The sequence below is a fragment of the Mobula birostris genome, chromosome 16 (assembly GCF_030028105.1).
Source record: "Mobula birostris isolate sMobBir1 chromosome 16, sMobBir1.hap1, whole genome shotgun sequence".
NCBI lineage: Eukaryota > Metazoa > Chordata > Chondrichthyes > Myliobatiformes > Myliobatidae > Mobula > Mobula birostris.
Genome location: NC_092385.1, coordinates 10054183 through 10080169, shown reverse-complemented (window position 1 = coordinate 10080169; position 25987 = coordinate 10054183). Strand labels below are relative to the sequence as shown.

At 42.0% G+C, this 25987-nt stretch overlaps 1 protein-coding gene across 2 annotated transcripts in view; it reads right to left on the bottom strand.

Moving 5' to 3' along the window:
• arih2 (ariadne homolog 2 (Drosophila)) overlaps positions 1-25987 on the bottom strand; it is a 94593-nt gene that overhangs the window by 24565 nt on the left and 44041 nt on the right. For both annotated transcript variants that reach the window (XM_072280289.1, XM_072280290.1), the window contains exons 6-7: positions 25734-25855; positions 2661-2770 (exon numbers count right to left, since the gene is read on the bottom strand). In XM_072280289.1, coding sequence (XP_072136390.1) covers positions 2661-2770; positions 25734-25855 — 232 coding nt within the window. The remainder of the gene's footprint in view (positions 1-2660; positions 2771-25733; positions 25856-25987) is intronic.

Here is a 25987-nt window from a genome sequence, read left to right as displayed (position 1 = left end):
TAAAATGATACGCTCTTCAAATTCATTTGGATTGCACTCAAATTTTTGCAAGGAAGGAAACCCAAAAGAGAACCCAGAGAGAAGGGGAAACCCAAGAGGTCTATAAACTGACAAAAGTTTTGATAACATTGATACATCGCTTCACTTGTGAGGAGGAGCACAAGAAGAAGCCATCAATAAGAGATCCAAAGAGGAATTTGGAATAAACTTCTTAATCTAAAGATCAGAGAAAATGGGGTCTTGTCATCACAGGCAAATAAGGAAGGAAGCAAATTGAGGATTATGTTGATGGATATTGATTAGAAAAGACAGCTGGCAGCTCAAGTGAAGCCTGCTTGGCCCAAATGATCTGTGTCTTAATCTTGTCTAAACCCCAGTCAACTCTTGTCACACTGACTCAAACCACCGACCTTTGAATAGCTGGCAACAGACAACTGCTCCTTTAACAAAAGGTTCACTCACATGTTACATGTCCGGGATAGGGGGCAGAAATAAAAACTCAAGGAGAAAAGTATTGGCAGCTCAGATCCTCTGAGATTATTTCTCAGAGCGCCGAGACATTTAAGTCGTCAGCTTTTGAAGTCTATTAAGTATTATTATGTGTAAACCATACCAGAAAGTTTACTGCATTTTCTCCTTCCCCCTAATTGTGTCAGCAGCCTTACATCTAAATTCTGGCTGATTCTTGGTCCAGAAAAGGAACAGAATTTTAAAAAAGGAAGGGGGTACAAACAAACAGAGGCAAAATCCTCTCCATGACTGTCTGGTAGACTGGTGGTGTAGGGGCATCTGCACTGGACTTCAGGGCGAGTGCTCCTAGGTTCAAACCCGGCCGGCTCCTTGCATGCCTTCCAACTATGCTGGGTTGAGTGTCGAGCTCACAATTGTGTCCTGTGTCTGGCAGACAGACACTTAAAAAAAACAGAAGGGTTGCCAAACAAGGCACAGGGAGAAACTTCAGTATTTTACCTCTCAAAAACAACAAAATTATTAAGCATGCGATTTGTCGGTCAGTGGCAATCACATATTTTTGCAGGAGATCAAATGCAGCCACTTGAGTGGTTACTTTCCTGATTTTGTTGGTGGCATCGAGGTGAGGTGGAAAACAATAACAGGATCTATAGAGGTTTACAACTGACCTCAGCCAAAGTCTTCTAAGGAGTAAAAGTCTGTGAGGTTCACAAACACAAGGCAGAGCACCCAGTGGAGATTTTGCATTAATAAAGGCATCCATGTGTGAAACTGTCTTGACTTTACAATAAATTATAAGCATGTAAAGGATACAACAAGCATCTCCATTCAAAATTTACTTCACTAATGCATTCAAAGGACTGAGTAATTAAATTATTCAAGCATCAAAATATGAATACAGAGCCTTACACATTTTGGACTGTGGGAGGATGATCAAAATTTACAAAGGAATATAGACCAACCTGGGAGGCTAGAGATTAGCAAATGGTATTTAATTCAGACAGGTTTGAGGTGTTGCACTTTAGTAAGTTAAACCAGGGCAGGACTTGCACAGTAGATAGCACGGCCAGGGGAAGGGTTGAAGAACAATAGCACTTCGAGGTACAGGAACATAGCTCCCTGAAAGTGGAGACACAGGTAGACAGGGTGGTGAGGAAAGCATCTGAAAGACTTGCCTTTGTTAGTCAGGGCACCGAATACAAGAATTGGCATATCATGTTGCAGGTGTACAAAATTTTGGCAAGACTGTACTTTGTAAACTGTGTGCAGCTTTGGTCGCATGGGGATAGGAAGGATGTTAGTAAGCTGAAAATGATGCAGGAAAAATTCACAAAGGCCAAAGGGCATGAACTATAAGACTGAACAAGCTAGGACTTTTTTCTCTGAAGCGAAGGAAACTAAGGACAACCTTATAGAACTATATAAAATAATCATGAGGGGCATAGACAAGGTGAATGCTTACAGTCTTTTTCCCAGGTTCATTCCTTCGTTACGTGCCGTGTCATATGATATGGGCGATCATGTCTTTCCATGACAATGATTTTTCTTGGCAAATTTTTCTACAGAAGTGGTTTGCCATTGCCTTCTTCTGGGCAGTGTGTTTACAAGACAGGTGACCCCAGCCATTATCAAAATTCTTCAGAGATTGTCTGCCTGATGTCGTCAGTAGTCACATAACCAAGACTTGTGATATGCACCAGCTGCTCATAAAACCATTCACCACCTGCTCCTGTGGTTTCACATGACCCTGCTCAGGGAGGCTATGCAGGTGCTGCACGGTGCCCAAGAGTGACCTGCAGACTAGCGGAGGGAAGGAAAGTCTTAGACCTCCTTTGGTAGAGATGTATCTCCACCGTGCCACCCATAATCCTTTCCCAGGATAGGAGAACTAAAACTAGGAAAGCATGGGTTTATTGAAAGAGGAGAAAGATTTAACAGGACTCTTAGGAGCAACATTTTTTCCCCACACAGACAGTAGATATATCAAATGAGCAGCCAGCGAGTACAATTACAACATTTAGACAGGTGTACATATACAAGTATCTCAGAGGGATAAAGGCCAAATGCAGGGAGATGGGACTCAAGTAGACAACAGGGTCAGCATGAATGAGTTAGACCGAAAGGCCTGTTTTTCTGCTGTATAACTGACTTCAATAATACTTTTTGACACTTCTACTTCAGTCACTCACCAGAAGACCTCATTACAGCGGCTGCACTGCACACGCCGAGCCTTAGGCTCCTGTACCTGGATCACCATCGGACAGTCAGCGCCAGGACAAAGCTGCAGTTGATAATGGCTCTAGTAGAAAAGCAAACAGAATGACAATTAGCAGAGTGAAAGTAGCAGGTCCTTTCAGATTCCATAAGACTATAAGACATAGGATCAGAATTAAGCCATTTGGCCCATCGAGTCTGTTCTACCATTCCATCATGGGTGATTTCTTATCCCTTTCAACCCCATACTAATTGCCTTCTCCCTTTGACACCTTTACTGATCAAGAACCCATCAACCGCGATTTTAAATACCTACTAATAACTTGCATCTTTATTATAAGAAAGGGCCCAAGAGGATTCTTAGGCAATGACTCAATATATCCAGTGACTCTGCTCAGACAAAGGATTGGCATAGGTTTATAATTTTTTTTTGATAAACTCAGTCCAAACAAAATCTAACAAAAATTACTGAAAGGGAAAAGGGGAATTTTGCAGAAATGCAGCTTCTCCGTGTATTTTAAAACAGTACAAAAATTCACTTTTGGGAATAACTGCACGCATGTTACATAAAAGGAGCCACAAATACTCAAATGGATTTATTGGGGGGGTAGAGTTCCTGAAAATATAACTTCTGAAAGTTCAAGTTAAATTAACCATAAGAACAAGTACCTCAAGAAATAGGCACGCTGCAGCCTTCTCAACTCGTCAATAGAGCTGAGAAGCGGTAGTTAAATTTGTTAACTTGCTAAGGATAATTAGATTCAGGACCCCAAACAGTCCTTCCAGGTGCAGCGAAACTTCACCTGTGAGTCTGCTGGGGTCATCTACTGCAGTGGTACCGGGCCGCAAAGCACATGCTACCAGACAGCGAGGAAACGATATGATTTGGCGATATGAAACAATATGAGTCAGCTGCACCTTTCCTCATTCCGTCACACACTGTTGAACTTCAACACTAGGGTTGCCAACTGTCCCATATTAGCCGGGACATCCCGTATATTGGGCTAAATTGGTTTGTCCCATATGGGACCGCCCTTGTCCCGTATTTCCCCCGCTAAGGTAGAGCGTTCCTATGAAACCTTTCATGCCGAAATGGCTACAGCGAAGAAGCAATTACCATTAATTTATATGGGAAAAATTTTTGAGTGTTCTCAGACCCAAAAAATAACCTACCAAATCATACCAAATAACACACAAAACCTAAAATAATAATAACATATAGTAAAAGCAGGAATGATATGATAAATACACAGCGTATGTAAAGTAGAAATAATGTATGTACAGTGTAGTTTCACTTAACAGAATCTGGAAGATGAAGCCAAAATGGATTTGTAGAAAAAAAAAATCAGCACGTACATGCACGTGCACGTCATGTATGCGCACACAGGTGCCCGCGCAAGGCTTCATGGTCATGTTAGTCTTTCTTGGGGTAAACATAAGTGTCCTGTATTTGACTGCTACTTTTGCCCCTTATTTGGGAGTGAGAAAGTTGGCAACCCCACTTGAACACCACCCCTCCCCCCAACCCCGTCGGCCAGTCCACAAAAATATTGTCAATATTAAACCGGTCCACGGTGCAAAAAAGGTTGGGGACCCCTGATCTACCGTATCCAGTGCTCCCGATGTGGCCTCCTGTATATCGGTGAGACCCAACGGTTGGGAGACCCCTTCACCAAGCACCTACACTCCGGCCACCAGAAAAGCAAGATCTCCCAGTGGCCACCCATTTTAATTTCACTTCCCATTCTGATATGCCAGTCCATGGCCTCCTCTACAGTTGTGATGAGGCCACACTCAGGTTGAAGGAGCAACACCGTATATTCCGTCTAGGCAGCCTCCAGCCTGCTGGCATGAATGTAAATTTCTCGAACTTCTGGTAATGCATCTCACCCCTTCACCATTCCCCTCTCTCACCTTACCTCCTTACCTCCTTACCTGCCCATGTCTCCTCCTGCTTTTCTTTCTTCTAAGGTCTTCTGTTCTCTCCTATCAGATTTCCCCTTCTCCAGCCCTGCATCTCTTTCACCAATCAACTTAGCAGTTCTTTCATTTCAATTATCACCTTGTGTTTCTTCCTCCTGTCCCTCTACCATTGTCGGTAGAATCTCAGGTGGTGACAAGAGAGCGTACAGGAGTGAGATATACCAACTGGTGGAATGGTGCCGCAGCAACAATGTGGCACTCAACGTCAGTAAGACGAAAGAGATGATTGTGGACTTCAGGAAGGGTAAGACGAAGGAACACATACCAATCCTCATAGAGGGATCAGAAGTGGAGAGAGTGAGCAGTTTCAAGTTCCTGGGTGTCAAGATCACTATCTAACCTGGTCCCAACATATCGATGTAGTTATAAACAAGGCAAGACAGCGGCTATACATCAACAAATACACTCAAAAACTTCTATAGTTGTACTGTGGAGAGCATTCTGACAGGCTGCAATACTGTCTGGTATGGAGGGGCTAATGCACAGGACCAAAAGAAGCTGCAGAAGGTTGTAAATCTAGTCAGCCCCATCTTGGGCACTAGCCTACAAAGTACCCAGGACATCTTTAGGGAGCGGTGTCTGAGAAAGACAGCATCCATTATTAAAGACCTCCAGCACCCAGGGCATGCCCTTTTCTCACTATTACCATCAGGTGGGAGATACAGAAGCCTGAAAGTACACACTCAGCGATTCAGGAACAGCTTCTTCCCCTCTGCCATCCAATTCCTAAATGGACATTGAAGTTTTGGACACTACCTCACTTCTTTTAATATACAGTATTTCTGTTTTTGCACATTCTTTTAAATCTATTCAATATGTAATTGATTTACTTGTTTACTTATTATTTTTTTTCTCTCTCTGCTAGATTATGTATTGCATTGAACTGCTGCTGCTTAGTTAACAAATTTCACGTCACATGCCGGTGATAATAAACCTGATTCAGATTCTGACATTTTGACCTTCTAACTAATCTTTTTTATCCAGTCCTGATAAAGGGTCTTGGTCCGAAGCGTCCACTGTACTTTTTACACCCCACAGATGCTGCCTGGCCTACTGCCTTCCTTCAGCATTTTGTGTTCCAGCACCTGCAGATTTTCTCATTTATAGATACCCACCCGCTAGATTTCAATGTTAAATTGAGTTAACATTAGGACACAAGAAGAGGAAGGAAATTTTGTCACTGTGTCTTGTGAACTCACTTTTGGGGACTCTGCAGTTCATGTTCTATGTATTATTTGCTTACTTTTTAATTGTTTGCATGTTTCTTTTCCCCCACATTGGATGTTTGTCAGTCTTTTTTCCTGGATTCTACTGTGTTTCTTTGCTTTGTGGCTGCTTGCAAGGACATGAATCTCAAGGTTGCATATGGTATAAATACTTCAATAATGTTCAGTTATGAACATTTATTCTTATTGTATTTCTCTTAAAAAATTTCTTTAGCCGTAGGGTGGTGACTCTGTGGAATTCATCAGCACAGCCAGCTGTGGAGGCCAAGTCATTGGGTCTATTTAAAGCGGAGGTTGATAGGCTTTTGCAATACAGACAAAATGCTGGAGGAACTCAGCAGGCCAGGCAGCATCTATGGAAAAGTAGTACAGTCATCATTTCAGGTGAATGGCCGAATTCTACTCATATGCCTTATGATCTTGTGGTATTTCAGTTTCATGTTTTGTCACTGAATTGACCAATATGCAAGTTTTAAGTAACAGTGTTTATGTCACAACAGAAAAACAAATAAGAAATAAATATTACCCTGACTTAAATATAAATAGGAAACTGTTCCAACCCTGAAGATACAACAGCCAGCAAGACTTGCATCCACCCATATGTACTATCTATTATGGCTGTTGAATCAGCTTTTCTATCCAAGGTATTCATCGAAGTGCTTGTACATAATTACCAAGTTCAATGTTTAAAGTAAATTTATTATGAAAGTGCACTGCATATGTCACCATATATTACCTTGAGATTCATTTTCTTGCAGACATTCACAGTAGAACAAAAACATCCAATTGAATCAATAAAAAGCTACACACAACTGACAAACAACCAATGTGCAAAAGACAAATTTGTGCAAATACAAAGAAAGCAATAAATAAATCAGCAAATAGATAATAGTGAGAACATGAGTTGCAGACTCCCTGAAAGCAAGTTCACCAGTTGTGGAATCACTTTAGTGTTGTGGGGAGTTATCTACAACGATTAAGAGCCTGATGACTAAAGAGTAATAACTGTTCCTGAACCTGGTGGCATGGGACCCAAGGCTCCTGGACCTCCTTCCCCATGTTAGCAGTGAGAAGAGAACATGGAATAGATGGTGGAGGTCGTTGATGAGACCTTCTGTAGCAGCACTCCTTGTAGATGTACTCAATCATGGAGAGGGCTTTTCCTGCGATGGACCAAGCTGTATCCACTACTTTTTGCAGGTTATACCTGTTCTTAGACATTAGTGTTTCCATAACAGGCCATGCTTCAATGAATAATTATATGCAATCTTTGGGCTTACAGCTACTAATCTACTTTTTCCTCACGGTTTCTGATGACCAATGAGGTGATTAGACAACAACTTTTAACTACCTCTTATACATAAGACTGATTTTTAACTATAACAGGTTAAAGTGGGGAGGAGTTGATGTTATACTAAATTTGTAGAAGTCTAAATTACCATATTAACCTTAATTGTTTTAAGTTGGCTTGAATTGTGTTAACTTGCATCTCCTGTGTTGCTATTATCACTTCAGCATTGCTGCTGAACCCTCAATTTTGACCCTCAGTTTTACTTTCCTCCAATGGACCTCCATCAAAAAGTTCATTAAACCTGTCACCAACATTGAACGATGATATTCAGGTCATGGATAGCAACCATGCACCATCTTCCCTGGCTTTTACTGAATCCACAGACTCAGCTCATTGATTTCAAAATGGGTATCCTGATCTCCTTAATCTTGGTGCACCCTAACTCTGCAGCCCTTTAGAGAAAGTATATCAAGCAGTAGAAAAGAAAGAAGACTTTGCTTTGTTGAGCCATTAAGTGTTGTTAATATAGTGTTTTTGTAAATTCCCAACATAAATTCCAATGGGTTTTTGATTTCTTGTGATCGCAAGACCCTGTTCGACATTACCACTGTATTTTGCTGATATTTTATATGTGCTTGTTATTTTGTATATGCAAGGACTGGGTCACAAATCACAGTGTCACCAGGGGGAGGGGAGGGGGGCATCGGGGCTGGCGCACTCCACCAGGGGCAGTGTGGAGCAGCATCCAGGCTGAAGTCAATGCTGGACACCCACCCACCCAGTGTTCACTTGGCAGGAGACAGGCTCTATTGTGGTAGACTGAAGATTTCGACTTCTTGGGGGGTCTGGACTATAAATGCTGACATTCTGCTTTGTCATATTTTACTGATATTCTATATTTGGTTGTTGTCTTCTATGTGTAACAATTGGGGCTCAAGCTGCAGCGTCGCCAGGTGAGGGGGATGTTGGTGCTGGTACACTCCACCATATGGCGCGGCATCTTAGCTGGGGTTAGTGCTGCCCCCCCCAAAAGGAGGAGACATCAGAGGTGGTGTGCCATGGTGGGCATCCATGCTGGGTTGGGGGCTGGCTGCTCCTGTCAGTGCTGCCTTCCAGTGTTCACTTGGTAGAAGACAAATTGGATTGAGTTTGGCTGTGGCTGTACTCGTGCAAGATGAGGAACTGCTGCTCGGTCTTGCAGAAAATGTGGCTCCAGGACAATATTCCACGCACCATCAATTTACAAGTCGTGACACTCAGGGACTTGGGCTACGCTGTATTTTTTTGTGAGTGTTATGTTTTACTGCTGTTGTAATTATGTATGCTACATGCACCTTGTACTGTGACCATTGGTATTGTGTTTTGTGCCTTGGAGGAACATCATTTTGTTTGGCTTATTTAAGGGTATTGATGTATGGCTGAATGACAATTAAACTTGAACTAGTTCCTTGGCTTTGCCTTCATCTTGCAATGATGCACTCAAAATCAGATGAATGCTGCTGCTGAGTACTAGTGTTACCACTCGAGTTGAGTACGGTGTTCTCTCAAGGCAGGGGTTCCCAACCTTTTTTATTCCATGGACTCTAAGCATTAACCAAGGGATCCATGGATCCCAGGCTAGGACCCCTGCCGTGAGGAGTTATTCCCTTAAAAGAAAACACCTGTGCGTGACTTTGTTTAGTGTGGGGAGGATGATGATGATGCATGGAGAGCCACCGCATGGTCCTTGACAGATTGGGGTCAGTATCCAGTGATATTGAATGCAAGGTGACTGGGGACCCATCACTGCTGCAGCCTTCCTCGGCCTTCACTGTCATTGTGATGTGTTGTCATCTTCCGCCAGCTCCACTGTTGAGGTCTTGGTTGGATTGCTCTTTGTCTGGAACATCTATTGACCTTACTGCTATTGGTAAGCCTACCAGGAGCTAAGTTCTAGACAGTATCACTCTCAGGTTTGAGTATTTAAAATGAAATATCCATTGGAATGTGTAGTTGGAGAGTGGCAGCATCATGCTTCTCCCAAGTCAAGGTTAACTCAAAGAAAGGAACATTTTTCTGCATCTGTTTCGCGCTAACTGTGACTGGATGTCATTGGTACATAGTGAAATAATGATGCAGCAGAGAAATCTCTGAAGGAGACAATAACCATGGCTCTCTACACCCCCAACCACTCTCCCAACCAAAAACTCCTCCACCAAGCGCAGCAGGAACCTTACAATGCTTTGATGTTTGAAATTTATTTTGCTTTCATTGTCGTAAGCATGTTGACATTCCAACAGGATGAACTGTTAAAACGCTGCAAGACTCAGTTGGACCATCTGTTTAAAGATTTGCACAGAATGGAACTCTCTGGGAATTTTTAAAATAATCCTACCACTTCAGACATTTGCACTTCTTACACTGTTACTGCAGTCTGTCTTTCACTCTGAACTTCAGTACCAACCACAATGCCCAGCATATGGTTCACCTTGTTCCTTGGTCGTATCACCTTCACTTGATCTCCTAATTTGATTCAGTGAAAATGTACAGTGAAGTCCAGGTGAGGCTCTTATGAAGTCTTCTTTCAAGTTAGTTGCTGCGGTGGCTTGAAAAATACTGGAGACTGAAGCCAGTGGACAAAGTAGTAGTTCAAGATGAAAGTTCACCACATTGCAGAAGTGAGCACATGACACACTCACTTTGAACATGATTTATAAAAAATGTAACAGTGTTGGCGTCCTCAATGGATAAATGCAAATCTGCATAGGAATGATTCAACAAGAAGACTCCCCAATAGATGTAATCATTACTTGAGTGCAGATAGGACAGCAGCCATTTTTTAAAATGATTATTTCATATTGGAGGATTCAGAAATTGCCTTGCCAGTTAGTATTCTTCACTGTGTTGGCCTTATCTACTCATGTGCAAAACTATACACTATACAACAAAGTGGCCACTTTATTACATACACCTGCTTGTTAATGCAATTATCTAATCAATGCATAAAAGCATGTAGGCATGGTCAAGAGGTTCAATTGTTGTTCAGACCAAACAAACATTGGAATGGGGAAGAAATATGTTCTAAGTGACTCGGACTGTGAAATGATTGTTGGCGCCAGATGGGATGGTTTGAGTATCTCAGAAACTGCTGATCTCTTGGGATTCTCACACTTAAGTCTCTAGAGTTTGCCGAGAATGGTGCGACAAACAAACAACATCCAGCGAGCGGCAGTTCTGTGGGCAAAAACGTCTTGTTAATGAGAGAAGTTAGACCAGACTGGCTCAAGCTAACAGGAAGGCAGCAGTATCTCAAACAAACACACATTACATCAGTGGTGTGCAGAGGAGCATCTCGAAATGCACAACATATCGTACCTTGAAGTGGATGGGTTACAGCAGAGGAAGATCACACCAGGTTCTACTACAGTACCTAATAGAGGTCACTGAGTGTATACTCTTTGAAGCATAAGTTGTGACTCAATGGCAACATTCTTGCCTCCCAAAAGGTTGAGGTCCAGACTCAGAATTGAGGCCTTTGAGCATATGATATTATTGTAAAGGCATGAGAACTTAGCATTTTAATATCAAGTTTATTGTCATTTCAATCACGTACATGTACACCACCAAACGAAACAATGTTCCTCCAGCCTAAGGTGCCAACACGGTGCATAACACTCACACAACACAAAGTAATATTACCACAAATAAATTAACAAATATGGTGCATTTATGACACAAGTTAAAAAGCAAACAGTACCCCATGCTTCTGCTACTTCATAAATGGTGAGACCTGGATGGTGGCTGGGAGTTCAGTAGCCTGCAGGAAGAAGCCATTTCTCATCCTAACTGTCCTAATAGCCGCGGTATGTTGGGTAAAGTCAAAGTAAAGGATCAAGATCCTTCTTATGTGTATGAAAACAATTCCTTGCCATGATTTGAACAGAAAAAGGTTGATGAACTGGCCTGGTACTTGAGGGATAAATAATTTTCAGGATGCTAGGAACAATGTTTTGGCCATCTTTGAAATAGAGCCTTGATATCTTTTATGTTCATTCTGGAGGACAAAGTGATGATTTGGTTTCTCACCCAAAGGATAACGTTTTTGTCTGTATAATACTCTGGACAGCGTTGACCTGGATACTGCGCTCTACAGGAAGACTTTGGCCCACAGCCACTGGATTCACAGAAACTAACCACACCATAGCTAACCAAGTACTAGTTCATTTTAAGCAGCGTATTTGTAATAGTTATTACAACATAGAAGGGTGCAATTTGCCACATTGGGTTCATGCCAGTTCTGAACAAAACATTATTATTAATCCCAATTCCCTGAAATCCTGCAACGTGTTCTCACACACTCAATAGATTTCGTACTTCTTTTGCTGCAGAGTAATTTACACTAGGCAATTGCCCTATTAGCTTATCTTTGAAATGTAAGAATATACTAGCACACCCAGAGAAAAGCCACGCAATCCTGAGGTCTGGGTTGAACCCATGTCGCAAAGTTTGAGACAGCAACATTAAATGCTATATCAACATGCCACTCTGAATTCTTTGTAGAGCATGTTTTTACATATTTGTTCAAGAGATGTGGCTTTCACAGTCAGGGCTAGGGGTTAATTGCCTACTAATAATGCTCTTGAGAAGATGGCGCTGAGCTGCTGTTGTCCTTGAAGTGTGTGTACACCCACAAGTTGTCATGGGGAGTTCCAGGATTTTGACCTAGCTGCAGCTCCTAAAAAACCGCGTTGGGGAACTGGAGCAGGAGCTGGATGACCTGTGGATCATTCGGGAGAATGAGGAGATTATAGATAGTAGCTACAGGGAGGTAGTTACGCCAAAGGAGCAGAGGACAGGAAATTGGGTCACTGTCAGGCGAGGGAAGGGGAAAGGCCGGGCAGGGCAGGGTTCCCCTGTGGCCATTCCCCTCAACAACAAGTATACTGCATTGGATACTGTTGGGGGGGATGACTTACCTGGGACTAGCTGCAGTAGCCGGATCTCTGGCACTGGGTCTGGCTCTGCAGTGCAGAAGGGAGGGGGGAAAAGAGGAGAGCGGTAGTGATAGGGAACTCGATAGTTAGAGGTGCAGATAGGAGGTTCTGTGGTTGTGACAGAGAATCCAGTATGGTTTGTTGCCTTCCAAGTGCCAGGGTCAAGGATGTCTCTGATCGATTGCATGACATTCTGAAGTGGGAGGGTGATCAGCCAGATGTCATGGTGCACATCAGTACCAATGACATAGCAAGGAAGAGTGAGGAGGTCCTGGAGAGTGAGTATAGAGAGCTTGGTAGGAAGTTGAAAAGAAGGACCTCGAGGGTGGTAATCTCAGGATTGCTACCTGTGCTACGTGCCAGTGAGGGTAGGAATGGGATGCTCTGGAGGATGAACAAGTGGCTGAGGAACTGGTGCAGGGAGCAGGGTTTCAGATTTCAGGATAATTGGGACCTCTTCTGGGGCAAGTGGGAGCTGTACAAGAGAGACGGGTTACACTTGAACTCCAGGGGGACCAATATCCTTTCAGGGAGGTTTGTTAATGCTATTGGGGGGGCTTTAAACTAGATTTGCAGGGGGATGGGAACCACAGTACCAGAGCTGACAGTGTGGCTGGGGTGAAAATAAATGATGTTAAAAGTTCAAGCAAATCCACTAATAGAAAGGTTGTGAGTGGTGGTAAACATCTTCTGAGGTGTATATATTTCAATGCTAGGAGTATTGCGGGGAAGGCGGATGAGTTGAGGGTGTGGATTGACACGTGGAATTATGACGTTGTAGCAATTAGTGAAACTTGGCTACAGGAGGGGCAGGACTGGCAGTTTAATATTCCAGGGTTCCGATGTTTCAGATGTGATCGAGGCAGAGGAATGAAAGGTGGGGGAGTGGCATTGCTTGTTAGGGAAAATATTACAGCAGTGCTCAGGCAGGACAGATTAGAGGGCTTATCTACTGAGTCCTTGTGGGTGGAGCTGAGAAACAGGAAAGGTATGGCCACATTAGTGGGATTGTATTACAGACCACCCAATAGTCAAAGAGAATTGGAAGTGCAAAGCTGCAGAGAGATAGCAAATAACTGCAGGAAACATAAAGTTGTGGTGGTACGGGATTTTAATTTTCCATATATTGATTGGGTCTCCCATACTGTGGGGGGGTCTAGATGGTTTAGAGTTTGCAAAATGTGTTCAGGAAAGTTTTCTAAATCAATATATAGAGGAACCAACTACAGAGGATGCAATATTAGATCTCCTGTTAGGAAACGAGTTAGGACAAGGGACAGAAGTCTGTGTAGGGGAGCACTTTGGTTCCAGTGATCATAACACCATTAGTTTCAACTTGATCATGGACAAGGATAGATCTGGTCCTAGGGTTGAGGTTCTTAACTGGAAGAAGGCCAAATTTGAAGAAATGAGAAAGGATCTAAAAAGCGTGAATTGGGACAGGTTGTTCTCTGGCATGGATGTGATCGGTAGGTGGGAAGCCTTCAAAGCAGAAATTTTGAGAGTGCAGAATTTGTATGTTCCTGTCAGGATTAAAGGCAAGGTGAATAGGAATAAGGAACCTTGGTTCTCAAGGGATATTGCAACTCTGATAAAGAAGAAGAGGGAGTTGTATGGCATGTACAGGAAGCAGGGAGTAAATAAGGTGCTTGAGGAGTATAAGAAGTGCAAGAAAATACTTAAGAAAGAAATCAGGAGGGCTAAAAGAAGACATGAGGTTGCCTTGGCAGTCAAAATGAAGGATAATCCAAAGAGCTTTTACAGGTATATTAAGAGCAAAAGGATTGTAAGGGATAAGATTGGTCCTCTTGAAGATCAGAGTAGTCGGCTATGTGCGGAACCAAAGGAAATGGGGGAGATCTTAAATAGGTTTTTTGCGTCTGTGTTTACTAAGGAAACTGGCATGAAGTCTATGGAATTAAGGAAAACAAGTAGTGAGACCATGGAAACTGTACAGATTGAAAAGGAGGAGGTCCTTGCTGTCTTGATGAAAATTAAAGTGGATAAATCTCTGGGACCTGACAGGGTGTTCCCTCGGACCTTGAAGGAGACTAGTGTTGAAATTGCAGGGGCTCTGGCTAAAATATTTAAAATGTCGCTGTCTACAGGTGAGGTCCCGGAGGATTGGAGAGTGGCTCATGTTGTTCCGTTGTTTAAAAAAGGATCGAAAAGTAATCCAGGAAATTATAGGCCAGTAAGTTTAACGTCGGTAGTAGGTAAGTTATTGGAGGGAGTACTAAGAAACAGAATCTACAAGCATTTGGATAGACTGGGTCTTATTAGGGAGAGTCAACATGGCTTTGTGCGTGGTAGGTCATGTTTGACCAATCTATTGGAGTTTTTCGAGGAGGTTACCAGGGAAGTGGATGAAGGGAAGGCAGTGGATATTGTCTACATGGACTTCAGTAAAGCCTTTGACAAGGACCCGCATGGGGGGGTTAGTTAGGAAAATTCAGTCGCTAGGTATACACGGAGAGGTGGTAAATTGGATTAGACATTGGCTCGATGGAAGAAGCCAGAGAGTGGTGGTAGAGAATTGCTTCTCTGAGTGGAGGCCTGTGACTAGTGGTGTGCCACAGGGATCAGTGCTGGGTCCATTGTTATTTGTCATCTATATCAACGATCTGGATGATAATGTGGTAAATTGGATCAGCAAGTTTGCTGATGATACAAAGATTGGAGGTGTAGTAGACAGTGAGGAAGGTTTTCAGAGCCTGCAGAGGGACTTGGACCAGCTGGAAAAATGGGCTAAAAAATGGCAGATGGAGTTTAATACTGACAAGTGTGAGGTATTGCACGTTGGAAGGACAAACCAACATAGAACATACAGGGTTAATGATAAGGCCCTGAGGAGTGCAGTGGAACAGAGAGATCTGGGAATACAGATACAAAATTCCCTAAAAGTGGCGTCACAGGTAGATAGGGTCGTAAAGAGAGCTTTTGGTACATTGGCCTTTATTAATCAAAGTATTGAGTATAAGAGCTGGAATGTTATGATGAGGCTGTATAAGGCATTGGTGAGGCCGAATCTGGAGTATTGTGTTCAGTTTTGGTCACCAAATTACAGCAACGATATAAATAAGGTTGAAAGAGTGCAGAGAAGGTTTACAAGGATGTTGCCGGGACTTGAGAAACTCAGTTACAGAGAAAGGTTGAATAGGTTGGGACTTTATTCCCTGGAGCGTAGAAGAATGAGGGGAGATTTGATAGAGGTATATAAAATTATGATGGGTATAGATAGAGTGAATGCAAGCAGGTTTTTTCCACTGAGGCAAGGGGAGAAAAAAACCAGAGGACATGGGTTTAGGGTGAGAGGGGGGAAGTTTAAAGGGAACATTAGTGGGGGGCTTCTTCACACAGAGAGTGGTGGGAGTATGGAATGAGCTGCCAGATGAGGTGGTAAACGCGGGTTCTTTTTTAACATTTAAGAATAAATTGGACAGATACATGGATGGGAAGTGTATGGAGGGATATGGTTCGTGTGCAGGTCAGTGGAACTAGGCAGAAAATGGTTTGGCACAGCCAAGAAGGGCCAAAAGGCCTGTTTCTGTGCTGTAGTTTCTATGGTTTCTATCAGTAAAGGAATGCTGATATATGTCTGAATCGGAACAGTGTGTCAGTTGGAGGGCAACTTCTAGTTGGTGATGTTCCCCATGCTTTTGTTGTCATTGCTCTTCCAGGTGGTAGCTATCCTTCGTTTGCAAGGTGCTGTGCAAAAAATGCATGAAGCATTGAGGTTGTTGGTTTTGTATTCCTGCTTTGTTTTGTCAGTATGTGGACCAAAACTATATGAGTATTCCAGGCCTCACCAACACCCTGGATCATTGCATCAAACTTCATGTTTAAGCTCCAATCCCTTTGCAATAAATGCCCATGCGTCATTTACCTTCTGAACTGGATTTTAGACCTACCTGCTGGTGTTGAGAGACTTAGATCCCTTAGTACTTCATTCAATTTCAGTCTTTCTCCATTTAGAAAATAATCTGTCTTTTCATTTTTCTTAGTAAAATGGGTGACTTCAAATGATCTTGCACCACATAGCTTCCTATGACTAAAACTTTAAGAACTTGAGCTTTCGTTGTAATCTTCAGTATTGATCTACACTAAGTAATTGTGACTAAGATCTAAAATTAACTCTTGCTCAACAAAGGAAAAAAGCGTCAATTCACAAAAAAATCAAACTCAGGAGCAAGAGAATGGGTTAAAAATGTTTTCATAACTCATTGTTTAGATCTCATGCTAGAAAGCTCTGCTATTTCTGATCAACGAGTTCATTTGCAAGGTTCGGTCTCCCAACAACAGTAGCCAATGTTGGACTTGGAACGTTAACTTATCCTGGTAGAGGGCATCAAGTGCAGCTACAGCAACACACACAAAATGCTGGAGGAACTCAGCTGGTCAGGCAGCATCCATGGAAATGAATGAACAGTTGACATTTCAGGCCAAGATCTTTCTTCAAGCCAGTTCCTATGAGGCCATAAGACCATGTGATATTGGAGCAGAATTAGACCATTCGGCCCATCAAATCTGCTCCACCATTCCATCATGGCTGATTTACTATCTCTCTCAACTCCATTCTCCTGCCTATTCTGCATTATGAGGATAGTGGATATAAAAGCCTTTATTCAGCAAAACAAGCAGCATGTATCATATTCAAGACACTCTTGGAAGAAGCCCACCTGACTCAAAATTTCATGACATTTGATATACTAAAGATCAAAGGTAACAGCAGGACAATTCTATAGTCACAATGTATTTACAATGCTTCCTTTGAATTACTATAAACTTCATACACCTCCATCTTCACACCCACATTCCAGAAACTAAAAATGAATGTTAATTTCCACTGACTCTGGGCTGCACTCATGCATATGCGGTCAAATGGAGTGTTTCTTTGCTTGCAATCAACCCTCAAAATGCAGCCCCGGGAAGACCATTGTTCAGGGCTGTATTTCAAACTCAGTATACATCCACATTCAGGCTAAAGACTGGCTGCTGTTGATATTAGTACTTATACTGTTGATATTACAACAGTACAATTATCCCTTACTTAAGATTAAGCAAGATTGGGAAAGAGCTTAACATGACCTTGATAACAGAGGTTGCAAATTTTTAAGTTGGCTAACTCTTTGAGTTGTGCCAGTCTCTCTCTAATTCAATTTAAAATTGTACATCATTACTAATTGACAAAGGCGAGATTGTCTAAAGTATTTCCTAATGTAAATGGTCAGTGTGATAGATGTAAAACTGAGATAGCTACACTGACACATATGTTTTGGTCATGTTCTGTATTGAAACAGTTTTGGAAATCTATTTTCTCTACAATTTCTAAAGCTTTAAAAATTAATTTACAACCTAATAAATTGACAGTTCTGTTCGGTGTAATCTCTCAATATATTCATGGTATTCCTATATCAGACCAACATGTAATTGCATTTGTCACATTATTGGCCAGAAGGGCTATTTTATTGAAATGGAAAGATGCCTCGGCTCCCACCTTGATACAATGGTTCTCTCAGGTGATGTTATGTCTTAGTTTGGAGAAAATCAGAAGTCGAACTTTTGATCCTCCATTTGACTTTGAGAAAAGGTGGAGTTCTTTTGCCCGCTACTATCATTTGATTTGAGTTAATTAAGATGGTCCCCTTCTGATTCTTGTTTAAATGGATTTGGTTGGCAGATTGATGTTTCTCTTTTATGGAAGCTTGTATGGCGTGTAGCTCCAGGGTCGTGCTCCCAATGTTTTTTTTTTCTTTTTTTTTGTTAGTAGGGGTTTTTTTTTGTTTTAGTTAGTAGGGGTTCTTTTTTCCTTCTTTCTTTTTTCCAAAAAAAGTTTCAACATTTTGTTTTTTCTTATTATTATTGATATTTCCTGCGGAACATGAAGAAAGCTCACTTCTGTCCCAGGATACTAATGGACTTTTACCGCTGTACCATTGAGAGCATACTCACCAACTGCATCTCAGTGTGGTATGGCAATTGTCCCGTATCGGACCGCAAAGCACTCCAGCGTGTGGCGAAAACTGTCCAGCGGATTATCGGCACCCAATTGCCTACCATTGAGAACATCTACCATAAACACTGTCTGGGCAGGGTGAAAAGCATTATCAGGGATGCATCTCACCCTAACCATGGACTTTTTACTCTCCTCCCATCTGGCAGGCGCTACAGGAGTCTCCGCTCCCGCACCAGCAGGCACAGGAAGGGCTTCTTCCCTGAGGCTGCGACACTGCTGAACCTCTCATCACAGCGCTAAGCAGTATTGAATCCATATTGTACTGTCTCAGTACTTCTATATTTGTGTGCTGTCGCACTTTTTTTATCTGCAGTTATTTTGTAAGTAACACTATTCTTTGCATTTCTGGTCAGATGTTAGTGCATTTCATTGGCTTTGTATCTGTACTCAGCACAATGACAATAAAGTTGAATCTAAAATACATTGTTCAGCTTTGTTAATCAGTTATTTGATAATTTAATTCTTATTGTACATATTGACGTGTTGATTTGATTACTTTAATGTATTTTTTGTCGATTTTCAATAATAAAGAAGTTTTTAAAAATGATATTAGTACTTGCTATATACCACAACTCCAGATACGCCCTAACAATCAAGAACATATCAACTTCTACTTCAAATGTACTCAATGACTTGTCCTCCAGAGCCGACTGTGGCAATGAATTCCACTGATTCATCATCCTCTGGCTACAGAAATTCCTCCTCACCTCCACTCTAAATGTCTATTCTGAGACTGTGCCATCTGGTCCTAGAATCCCCCACTATCAGAAACATCCTCTCTATCAAGACCAGTGGTCCCCAAACACTGAGCCGTGAGCATGTGCTACCGGGCCGCGAGGGAACAACATGATTTGGCGATATGAACCAATACGAGTCAGCTGCACCTTTCCTCATTCCCTGTCACGCCCACTGTTGAACTTGAACGCACGCGAGGTCCACAAGAATATTGTCAATATTAAACCAATCCGCAGTGCGCAAACTGTTGGGGACCCTGATCTAGACTATTCAATATTTGATAGGTTTCAACGAGATAACCCCTCATTCTTATGAACCCCAGCAAGAACAAGCTCAGAGTCATCAAACACTCCTCACATGTTAACCCTTTCGTTTCTAGAATCATTCTTGTGAACCAACTGCACAAGGACTCTGCACCTCTGATTTTTTTTTTAATTTTCTCCCTGTTTAAAAATAATCTTCCATTATTCTTTCTACTAAACTGCATGACCATACACTTTCCTACACTATATTCCATCTGACATTTCTTTTCCCATTCTCCAAGTCTGTCCAAGTTCCTCTTCAGACTCCCTGCTTCCTCAATGCTGTCTGACCCTCCACCTACCTTTGTATCATCTGCAAACTAGGCCACAAACCCATGAATTTTGTCACTGGCATATAACGTGAAAAGATGCAGTCCCAGTGCCAACCCTGCAGAACACCAATAGTCACCAGCAGCCAACCAGAATAGGCCCACTTTATTCCCACTCTTTGCCTCCTACCAGTCAGCCAATCTTCTATCCATGCTTGTATCTTTCCTGTAATACCATAGGTTCTTACCTTAAGCAGCAGCAGGTACAGCACCTTGTCAAAAGCCTTTGGAAAATCCAAAAATGACATCCACTGACTTCCCTTCGTCTATACTGCTTGTTATTTCAAAGAATTCTAACAAATTTGTCATTGTCATAGAAGAGTACAGCAGAGAAACAGGCCATTCAGCCCAGCTAGCCTGGGCCAATCCATTTAAACTGCCTACTCCCTTTAAACCTGCAACAGGGCCATAGCCCTCCATATCCCTACCATCCATGTAACTATCTAAACTTCTCTTAAACGTTGAAATCAAGCTTGCATGTACCACCTGTGTTGGTCCACTCTCACAACCCTCTCAGTGAAGAAGTTTCCATTTATGTTCCCATTAAACTTTTCACCTTTCACCCTTAGCCCATGAGCTCTGCTTGTATTCCCATTCAACCTCAGTTAAAAAAACCTGCTTGCATTTACCCCATCCACACCCCTCAATTTTGTATCAAATCTCCTCTCAATCTTCTATGTTCCAAGGAATGAAGTTCTAACCTATTCAATCTTTCCTTGTAACTCAGGTCCTCCAGATCTAGCAACATCCTTGTAAATTTTCTCTGTACTCTTTCAACCTTACTTACATCTATCCTGTAGGTAGGTGACCAAAACTGCACACAATACTCCAAATTAAGCTTCACCAATGTACAAACATGTTTGTATTTTCCAACTTCAACGTAACATCCCATCTCCTGTACTCAATACTTTTATTTATGAAGGACAATGTTCCAAAAACTCTCTTTACAACCCTATCTACCTGTGCCGCCACTTTCAATGGATTATGGACCTGTATTCTCAGATCCCTTCGTTCTACAACACTCCTCAGTGTCCAAGACCTACCCTGGCTGGTACTACCGAAGTGCAACACCTCACATTTATCTTCAGTAAATTCCATCTGCCATTTTTCACCCCATTTTCCAGCTGGTCCAGATCCTGCTGCAAGCTATGATAGCCTTTCTCACAGTTCACTACACCCCCAATTCTTGGTGTTATCTGCAAATTTGCTGATCCAGTGAACAACATTATCCAGATTGTTGACAAACAATGAACCCAGCACTGAACCCTATGGCACTCCACTAGTCACAGGCCTCCTAGAGAGGCAACCATCTACCACCACTCTTGCTTCTCCCACAAAGCCAATGTCTATTCCAATTTATGACCTCATCTTGAATGCCGAGTAACTACACCTTCTTGACCAACCACCCAGCAGGACCTTGGCAAACACCTTATTAAAGTCCTTGAAGACGACATCCACTGCCTTCCCTTCAACTACTTTCCCAGTAACTACCTCGAAAAACTCTAAGATTGGTCAGACATGACTTACCACGCACGATGCCATGCTGACTATCCATAATCAGTCTATCTCTATCCAAATACTTATATATCCAATCCCTTACAATACCTTGCAATATCTTTTGCACTACTCATGTCAGGCTCTCCAGCCGGAAAAGTATCCAGTTTATTTTAGAGCCTTTTTTCAACAGCAAACATTAGCTATCCTTCAATCTTCCAGCACCTCACCTTTGCTAAGGATGAATTAAATATCTCTGCCAGAGCCCCAGCAATATTTGTATTTATCCACCCTAACTTGCCTCAGGACAGCAAACACCTCCTTCCTCTGTAATCTGTATAGGGTCCATGAAGTTGATGCCGCTTTGCCTCAGTTCTATACAAATGCAAAAAAATCAATTTAAGATCTCCCCCACACAAGGAAATCTGCAGATGCTGGAAATTCAAGCAACACACAAAAAATGCTGGTGAACGCAGCAGGTCAGGCAGCATCTATAGGAAGAGGTACAGTCGATGTTTCGGGCCAGGACCCTTCGTCAGGACTAACTGAAAGAAGAGATAGTAAGAGATTTGAAAGTGGGAGGGGGAGGGGGAGATCCAAAATGATAGGAGAAGACAGGAGGGGAAGGGGTGAATCTAAGAGCTGGAGAAGGGAAAGGACCATGGAACAGGAAGCCTGGGGAGAAAGAGAAGGGGGGAGGGGAGCCCGGAGGGTGGAGAGCAGGCAAAGAGTTATAGTGAGAGGGACAGAGAGAGAAAGAAGGGGGGAGGGAATAAAAAATATATAAAATAAATAAGGGACGGGGTGTGAAGGGAAGGAGGGGCTTTAACGGAAGTTAGAGAAGTCAATATTCATGCCATCAGGTTGGAGGCTACCCAGACGGAATACAAGGTGTTGTTCCTCCAACCTGAGTGTGACTTCATATCGACAGTACAGGCGGCCCTGGATAGACATATCAGAATGGGAATGGGATGTGAAATTAAAAAGTATGGCCACTTTTTTCTCTCTTTTTTCTCCCTCTGTCCCTCTCATTATACTGCTTCCCTGCTCTCCACCCTCCAGGCTCCCCTCCCCACTTCTCTTTCTCCCCAAGCTTGACAAAGGGTCCCGGCCCGAAACGTCACTTGTACCTCTTCCTATAGATGCTGCCTGACCTGCTGCGTTCACCAGCACTTGTTGTGTGTGTTGCTTAAGATCTCCCTCATCTCTTTTAGCTCCATGCATGGATTACCATCTTAAAATTTCAGAGGACCAATTTTGTCCCTTACACTCCTTTTGCTCTTAATATATCTGTAGAATCCTTTAGGACTCTCCTTCATATCATCTGCTAAGGAATCCTCATGCTCTCTTTTAGTTATTCCCCTCCCCCCCAATGTATTTCTTGTGCTCTCTTGCATTCCTTATACTCCATAAGCACTTCATTCATTCCAACCTGTCTATACTTGTGGTGCACCTCCTTTTCCTCTTAACCACCCTTGAAAACGATGGTTCCCTACACACGTTATCTTTATCCTTTATTCTGGCAAGCACATACAAGCTTTGTGCTCTCAAAATTTCACTTTTGAAGGCCTCCTACTTACCAAGTACACCTTTGCCAGAAAACAGTCTGTCCCAATCCACATTTGCCAGATCCTTTCTGATACCATCAAAATTGGCCTTTCTATAATTTAGAACCACAACCCATGGGCTAGACCCACCTTTTTGCAAATTTACTTTGATACTATACGCAGTGTGATCACTAGATACAAAGTGTTCCCTACACAAACTTTTGTCAACTGCCTTGTCTCACTCCCCAACAGCAGATCAAGTATCATGTACTCTCTCACTGGGACTTCTACATACGGAAGAAGGAAGCTTTCCTGAACACATTTGACAAACTTGACAAATTCTATCCCATCTAATCCTTGGTAGTGTCCCAGGCGAGATATCCCCTTAAGGAAATCATGCTGACTTTGGCCTATTTTATCATGTGCCTTCAAGTATCCCAAAACTTCATCTTTTAATAATAGGTGCCAATATCTTCCCAACCACTGAAGTCAGACTAACTTGTCTATAATTTCCTTTCTTCTGCCTCTTTCCCTTCTTAAAGAGTGGAGGGACATTTGCAATTTTTCAGTCCTTCAGAATGATTCCAGAATCTAGTAATTCTTGAAAGATCATTATGAATGCCTCCACAATCTTTTCAGCTGCTTCTTTCAGAACCCTGGAGTGTAGTGCACCTGGTCCAGGCAACATATCTACCTTCAGACCTTTCAGCTTCCGAAGCCCTCTGATACTCTCAAACTTCCGGCATACTGCCAGAGTCTTCCAGGGTGAAGACTGATGCAAGATACTTCAATTCTTCCACCATTTCCTTGTCCCCCATTACTATCACTTCAGCATCTTTCTGCAACAATCCGATATCCACTCTCGCCTCTCTTTCACTCCTTATATAGCTGAAAATTTTTCTGGACTTCTCTTTTATATTATTGGCTTGCCTTCATAGTTCACCTTTCCTCTCCTTGTGGCTTTTTTTTAGTTGTCTTCTGCTGGTTTTCAAAAATTTCTCTATTACTGTATATGCCCTCTTTTGCTTCTATGCTGTCTTTGACTTCCCTGTCAACCACAGTTGTCTCATCCTCCTTTAAAATACTTCTTTATCTTTGGAAAGTATACATCCTGCACATTCCGATTTGCCTCAAGAAACTCCAGCTATTGCTGTTTTACCGTCATCCCTGCTAGTGACCCCTTCCAATCAACCTTGGCCAACTCCTCTCTCATCCCTCTATAATTCCCTTTACTTCACTGTAAAATTGATCACAAATTGCAGGATAAATTCGATCATATTATGATCACTGCCTCCTAGGGGTTCCCCTACCTTAAGCTCCCTAATCAAATCCAGTTCATTGCCTTTCCCCTAATGGGCTCAGCCATAATCTGCTCTGAAAAAGCCATCTCGTAGACATTCTACAAATTTCTTCTCGAGATCCAGCACCAATCTGATTTTCTCAATCTACCTGCATATTGAAATTCCCCATGAATATCATAACATTGTCCTTTTTATGTCTTTTTTTTTAATCTAATTTATGTCCCACACCCTGGCTACAAGGATTCTACATTTTCCAATCTTATATCATCTCTAAGGATTTGATTTCATTTTTTACCATCAGAGCCACCCTACCTGCCCGTCCTTTCGAGAAAATGTGTATCCTTGGATGTTAAGTTCTCAACTATGATCTTCTTTCAGCCATGACTCAATGACGCCCACAACATCATTCCTGCCCATCTCCAATCACCTACCTTATTGGGAACACTGCATGCATTCAAATATAACACCTTCAGTTCCATATTTGTCACCTTCGTGATTTTGCTCCCGTGTACTCTTCAACTCATTTCACTAATTGCAAATTTGCCCCATCATCTGCCTGTCCTTCCTCACAGTAAGCAGTGTGGGAAGTAAACAGTTCTTTATTTCATTGCAGCTCATAACATTTCCAACATTTTTTGTTGAATTATCTTAAATAATTTAAATAGCAAAGTAAATTTAATGTATATTTAATTGTCTCTTGCATTTAGATTACAAATAAGAAAAATGAGCAATCTAGGAAAAATACATGAGCAATAAATTAAGAACAAGTATTGCTGCAATTGTCCACCCAATAGTTAAGATCTCTCCAAAGATCAGATCTTGCCACTTTACAGCTCTGCTGTTATCCATGGTGGAACTTAAAAATGTGAGAACAGGCTTCTGCAGTCTGTTCACAGTAGATGGCATTGTTCCATTCTCAATCTACTACTTTCCCAACAACGACACACTTTCCAAAATGATCAATGAGCAATGATCATGAGTCTACATTAATCTTATCACCCACTTTGTTCTGAACCAGGAGCTTTAGAACACAGAACAATACAGCACAGTACAGACTCTCAGCCCACAAGGTTGTGTCATCCTATTAACCTACTACATGCTCAATCTGGTCCTTTCCTCCTACATAGCCCTGCATTTTTCTTACATCTGTGTGCATATCTAACAGTCTGTTAAATACCCAAATGTATTTGCCTCTATTCGCCCTTGGTAGAGGGTTCCACACACATAACAGTGTCAAAAAATAACTTCACTCTGACATCCTTCCCTGTACTTTCCTCCAAAGACCTTAAAATAATACCCCCGTCGTATTAGCCATTTCCGTCCTGGGAAAAAAGTCTCTGGCTATCTACTCTACCACTATTGATTTCTCTACAATCTCTTATCTTCCATCACTCCAGAGAAAAGTCCAAGCTTGCTCAACCTTTCCTCATTAGACGTGCTCTCTAATCCAGGCAGCATCCTGGTAAATCTCCTCTGCATCCTCTCTAAAGCTTCCACATCCTTCCTACAATAAAGTGACCAGTAGTGAACACAATACTCCAAGTAGACCTGAACACAATACTCCAAGTAGACCTGAACTGAACTGTTAGTTATATTTGATATCTATTAAATATAACTTAACATAAATACAAATGCCACAACCAAGAAAACAGTACCATCCTAGCTTCACTATATCCAGTTTATCTGATATTTTATCAGCTGATTAGATCAACAAATCAGAAATGCAGTTACCATCTCCTGTTAATGCTAGTAGAGATCTAACAAGTTCAGCATTTATCATTCAGTCTTTCAAAGCTCAATGACAACCCCACCTGCACACCTTACAAAAATCTCAATAATCAAATCACTCACCTCCACATAATCTCTGAAGAGATAGCGCCTATATTTTTCTCTTAGTTCTTCATTAGAGATCAAAGGAAAAGCAAAGTCTTCAGGCGTTCGAAGCAAGCAGTCTTGTGCCATGCAGGATATGCCTAATGAGAAAAAAGGACTAGCTTCCATCAACTGCTACAATAAATCTGTCAATAGATTAAAGGACTCATTTTCCCCCATAAAATTTTAATAATTTTTGTAAACCAATCTTGCAAATCCCAGACAACTGCATT